Source organism: Cyprinus carpio, chromosome A20, assembly GCF_018340385.1.
Source record: "Cyprinus carpio isolate SPL01 chromosome A20, ASM1834038v1, whole genome shotgun sequence".
NCBI lineage: Eukaryota > Metazoa > Chordata > Actinopteri > Cypriniformes > Cyprinidae > Cyprinus > Cyprinus carpio.
In genome coordinates, this window is record NC_056591.1 from 11048443 (window position 1) to 11054790 (window position 6348).

The 6348-nt window shown below is 35.0% G+C and overlaps 1 protein-coding gene across 5 annotated transcripts in view; it reads right to left on the minus strand.

Annotated features, from left to right (window-relative positions):
* The window catches only part of LOC109066013 (low density lipoprotein receptor adapter protein 1-like), a 32621-nt gene extending 27453 nt beyond the window's left edge, over positions 1–5168 (minus strand). Inside the window, exon 1 of one of the 5 annotated variants that reach the window (XM_042777592.1) lies at positions 4847–5165. In XM_042777592.1, the coding sequence (XP_042633526.1) occupies positions 4847–4931 (85 nt within the window). In that variant the 5' untranslated portion in view covers positions 4932–5165. Of the gene's footprint in view, positions 1–4846 lie in introns of all 5 variants that reach the window. The other 4 variants (XM_042777594.1, XM_042777591.1, XM_042777593.1 and 1 more) reach the window with 4 other exon arrangements.
* Between the last annotated feature and the right edge of the window lie 1180 nt (positions 5169–6348).

Consider the following 6348-nt stretch of genomic DNA (forward strand, 5'->3'; position numbering starts at 1 on the left):
ACGCCATGACTGTTTCGAAACATTTTGAAATTTCAATGGTTGAGTGATCTCAAGGAAGTCATAAACCAGTGTTAAGCCCAACAGATTAATCAAAGAACACTTATTATGCAGACCCTTTATGTTTAATAACCAATGGATCCTTTGCAGTTAATGGATTACTTGTGGATTACTGTGATGTTTTTATCAGCTGTTTGGACTCTCATTCTGATGGCACCCATGCACTGCAAAGGATCCATTGGTGAGCAATTGATGCAATGCTATGTTTCTCAAAATCTGTTCCCATTAAGAAACAAACTCATCCACTGTACATCTTGAACAAATTTTCATTTTTGGGTGAACTATTCCTTTAACATAACTGAACATTAAACACTAACCAGTTCCCAATTTTCTCCTCTTGCTCAAAAAACACATAAATACCACTTTATATGACTTAATTCCCCATGTCAAACATACAGGTAAAATTCCCTGATTTCTAATTTCTATGTGCAATGCTACATCAGCAGCATGAGAAGTATTCATATACTCCCAGTGCAAATGGATTAAAGAAATTTCTGTTTATTTAAATAGATTGCACATGATTAAATCAGATTGCATTATTTCATTTTAATTAAGTAAATTAAGCAAGCGGCAAATTTATGTTAATTAATAAGATGCAGGATGAACATCTGTTCGTTTATTCAGGTCCTAATTCACAGGCTAAGTTGATTTTGTCACCTAGGGCATAAGGTCTAATGTGTTTTTTAAGAAATTCCAACATTTACTGTTGAACCTGAGCAGCTGAGTTTTGCTGAGACATTACTAAAGGCAGACAGGCTGTTGCATACGGATGTCACAGTGTTTGAAGGTGATCACAATAACAATGTTTGGGAGTCACCGAGGGCAGAAGTAATACAGGAGTCTCTCTCTCTCTCTCTCTCTCTCTCTCTCTCTCTCTCTCTCTCTCTCTCTCTCTCTCTCTCTCTCTCTCTTTCTCTTTCCTTACATGCCTTTCAAGGAAAATTAAGTCCTAATTAAGGGAGAGGAAAAATAGTCTCAGTCTTCATAAAGCTGTCCATTGCTGGACACACTCTGAAATGAATCCTTATAAAACCTAATAGGGTCTTTTCACACAGCATTGCACACTCTTGATTTAGAAAAATGGTTGTGTGCGTGTTTTTCACCCAATGTGTATGAACTTTGGTGCTTATTGTTGTGGAAAAATACTACAAAGCTTTATTTATTACAAGAGCTCCCCATTTGAAAAATCTAACAACCACCTCAAGTGCCTTCAGAAAGAACACAAAGTAGCCTCTTTATAGCACATGAAACAAAAACATCACAGAGGAAACAACTGCTTATCAGCTAACCTTGAACATAACAGATACTCTTGAAACTCCCCTGATGCTGTGTATGCTCTTCTGTATCATCCGCGCCACAAGGATGCAATAAACAGCGCAAAAAGTGTTCCCGTCGCTTCATATAACCCAGATTGCAGGTCTGATGGCAGATGGAGTATTCTGATGACGACTTTCATACCTTTTATGGACCTTGACAATGTTATTTACTTGGCAGTCTATGGGACAGTCTCAAGCCTCTAGGTTTTCATCCAAAATATCTTAAATTGTGTTCCGAAGAGGAACTGAGCTTTAACGGGTTTGGAACGACATGGGGGTAAGTGATTAATGACAAAATTTCATTTTGGGGTGAAGTATCCCTTTAACAACTACAACAACAACAACAAAAAAATCACTATATGGGTGAAATATCAAAGTAAATGCTTGCTAAAAATGAATATAAAGAATATGTTATGACACCAACTTATAATTTGTATGATAAATGATTAAACAAGCATAGGCTGAATAATAAAATGTAGAGAATGTTAACCAAGAATCCTTCACTTTCTAGCAACAGAACTTGACACAAGAAACCATAGATCAAAAATAATGAGAAGAGTATAACAATAAAGAACACAAATTCTGCTTTTTCACCAGAAACGTACTTAGGATGAGCCCACATGCACGCTTCATTCACTGATTCATATGACCAGTATTTTTCCATATATGAAAATTCAGCTTTGCCATCACAGGAATAAATTACATTTTAAAGTAGAAACCAGTTTATTTGTGTTTATGCCTTTTTGATCAAATAAAGAGCATAAGAGACTTCTTTCTTCCAAAACTATTAATAAACCTAACCAACCCCAAACTTTTGCACTGTGGTGTACATGAGCATATGAATGCATATGGGCGTCAGTGTGTGTAAGAATTTTCTATCCACACTGTTTGTGTAAGTCAGTCTTATCCACTTCTGATAATTGAATTGACACATGGAGACCACTTCTCTTATGTCAGTGAAAGTGTAACTTCCTTGTCCTTCACACTGCTCCTCGTCACAATGTGATAAATTTGCTGACATCCTTCCTGTAATTGGTTCGTCCAAAGACAGAATATCTGCTTTACTTAAACATGGATTGACACAACTGTACCAGCTCAGAGGGTCTGACATACTGATTTATGATTGAACAGTAAAGTATTAACATCAGTTGTGTTTATTTTTTTAAATAGCTTTCTTTTTGTCTACATTAGATCAGCAGTGAAGTTACTGCTCAAGCCTGTTGTTTCCCACTGAGGGGTTATTACACTAGAAATTGCAAAAGCTTGCAGAGTAAAAAACAGGAAGGGCGTCCAACACTTGCAGCAACTAATGTGACCTTTGGAACTGTCAATGTTATTTTAATGACACAACGACAATTGTTAGTGACTTCTCTCTGTGTGCATGACATTACACACACCGACTCTCTGAAAAAAAGACAGCATCTATAGGAGACCAAACGTGATATTTTAGCTTGAACTTTCTCTTTTTGCAACATAAAACATTAAATTTCACTTTTAATGAGTGCCAGTGAAAACTCTGACCTTCAGCAAGTCAAATGCACACTTCAAAGACAACACCAGCCTCCCATGAATATTCATCAGACCAGCACAAAAACAGTTCATTATTCACCAGTTTGTATGCTCTACTAGAATCTGCTCCCCTCTGAGTAAAAAATACTTAATTTCACAGTTGTTTTGAATGAAAGCACAAAAGTTTAATCATTTTCAAAACTGCATGCTCTGAGTGTTTCAAACACAGGCTAATAATTTGAAAAATGTTTTTTTTTTTTTTTTTTGTACACTACACTTTGTACTACACTACACTAGTTTGGGGTTGGTAAGATTTGTTTAATGCTTCTAAAAGAATTATCTTATTCTCACAAGGCTGCATTTATTTGATCAAAATACAGTAAAAAAATGAAATATTGTTAAACATTATTACAACTTAAAAGAACTGTTTTCTATTTTAATATATTTTCCAAATGTAATTTATTCCTGTGATGCAAAGCTGAATTTTCAGCATCATTACTTCAGGCTTCAGTATCAAATGATCCTTCAAAAATCATTCTATAAGATGCTGTTTTTCTGCTCAAGAAACTTTTCTTACTATTGTCAGTGCTGAATCAGATGAGCTGTTGAAAACAGTTTTGTGAAAACCACGATACATATTTTTAGGAATATTTGATGAATTCAAAAGAACAGCATTTATTTGAAATATAAATCTTTTGTAACATTTTAAATGTCTTTACTGTCACTTTTGATCAGTTTAATGTGTCCTTGCTAAATAAAAGCATTAATTTCTTTGTTTTGAATCCCAATGACTTTTATGTACAAAAATAAGTAAGACATTCTTCAAAATATGTTCTTTCTTTGTGTTCACCAGATGAAAACAAATGCATTAAGGTCTGGAATGACATGAGGCCGAGTAAATGACAATCACATTTTTACTTTTTACTATTTAAAAAAAAATGTAGCTGGCATCATCTTCAAGATTTAGGTTTCTATGATAGTTCTTTGTGAGAAATCATGCCTTCCTTCTCACTCTGTCTCTGAAATACAAACCATTGCTAGAAAGACAGCCATCAAATCATTAATATTTAATCCAAAGGGAGCTCATCTAAATTCCCAAGACACAACTGTTGATTTGAATAATTCATTATGCTAATTTTCTTGGTTTTTAGTAAATGTACATACTATCAGCAACAAGAGACAAGCGGACTTCCTCCAGCTGTATGGCTGGCACACAGTTCAAGTGGGAACGAGGATGCTTTGTCCCCAGAGTGCCTCATGAACTTCACATCTCACACGTCAGAATGACAGTGTGTCGAGCCTCAGGCTCCTGCCTGTCACCACTGATGTGACACGGGCTGTCTCATAAATCCACTGCCCTCTTTTCCATACAAGAGCACTCGATTCTTCCTCCTGACAGAACAAAAGCTGACAGCACCGGCCAACTGATTCAATCATTTAAAACATAAATGGATGAAGTGTGATTTGGAGTCAGTGAAAGTGTGAAAGTTGGAACTGTGATTTTATTTGCACAGCGTGGCCAGCTGTCTCTCCAAGCTTGACCAAGTTTCAACACATTTCATAGAGGCAGTCAACCTTGAACAGATCAGTGGTAACATCTATGCGATCTAATTGGATTTTCTTACACACATGGGGAAAAGTGAGGATCTTTTTACTGTGACCAGACTTTTATCTGTAGGGTCAACATTGGGCAAGGATCCAATGCACTGGAAAATTTCTAATTGGAATTAACTGGAGATGTGCAATTAAATTCACAGATGAGTATCTCACACTATGCAGAGACATGAACAATTAAGCAAATAGCACTGCATGATTTTATTTATTTATTTATTCAGTAAAACGTCAAATTAAAGATGTTCAGGTAGCTTCAGGAAGGCAGTGTTATCAGAGCATTGCGTGATCATCAGCACTGTATCACAGTTGTATTCAGTAAATGTAAACAGAGATAAACGCAAGTTACTCACTTTCATGCTTGGACGTTCCCCATGTGTGCCGCGGAACTCCGGGACTTTTGATTATTGCTCTCCCGGCGGATTTTAACGCATCCATGCTGGAAGGTGTAGAGCAGGTGCAGAGCTCTTCTTTGGTGCTCTCTGTGGGAATGGGGAAAGTAGAGTAGCATGCAGCGAGTAACGGAGCGAGTGGACACAAGCAGCCTATAGACACCGGCTCTCAGTCCTGTATCTGTACTGTAACATTAACCCTTCACTGCCAGACTGACGGAGATCCACGAGCTGCACGCTACACACACCCACTGACGCTTCATGATGAAATGAGAAGAACAACCAAACTTAGAGCGAATCATAATTATTCATCCGGGTCATTCTGTGACCAAAGTAAACAAAGACTGTAACAATGAAAGTTTTAATAGGCTATATGTTATAATCGCTTTATGCATTATGTAACCTATAATATTACTATTTATATCATATCATATATCATATAATTTATTTATTTGAATCAAATATCATGAAATCCTAAATATATTTATATTATAACTTGTGTCCCCATGTTGTAGCCTACGTCAACCCAGTTACCATCATAATTTCCTCTTATTAAAATGACCATAAATACTAATAAAAACACCTCATCATGAACATCATCATAGCCTACTTTCAAGATGTGAACTTTCTTTTAGAAAGTAATTGTTTTTCTCTTTTTTAATACTTTATTTTATGTATTATTAGGTTTGTAGTGGATGATCTTAAATAGTCAGCCCTGTTACCATGATTAAGTGCAGTAAACAATTTTTCACTACTGAAAAGTAGAATTACTGATTTCAGTAATAACCCTCCTAAAAATTTTTGTCAATAATTGTATTTATTTTAATCAAGTAACATAAACTGGGATTATGTAGGCCTATTTATTCCATATGATTTCACATAATAGCTAATATTTTATTTTAAATTGTTTTAATAAAACGTTTGTACTTGAAGTTGTATCCCTATGATATGCAACAACCTTGTTGTTCGACCCATAATTCCATCATAATTCCATAATTCCATCTCATGAATTAAACATTAAAGTAACAACAAAACAATAACATCATCTTACTTTATATATATATAAATATAACATTTTATATTGGGGTTATAATTATTATTTCTATCTATCTATCTTTTTATATTTATATGTGTCTATATATGTATGTTTATGTCTATCTATCTATTGCTCTGAACCGATTTCCAATAGACAACAGAAATATTCAAATATTACTATCAACAAATACAGAATCTTTATTAATGAAATAAAGAATCTTTCTAGAGCTGAACATATATAACTGTGAACTGCTTTGGACTCCAGTTGCAGCAGGCATCATTGATCGAGTGCGTTTTTAGAACTCTAGCGCCCTCTTTCTGTTTCTTATAGAAATGTTGACAAACAGATTTAAACAGAAACTATGTAATACATAAAATAACATAAAATAAAATGAAATAACTTCATGAAAACGAAAAATACTGGTCAA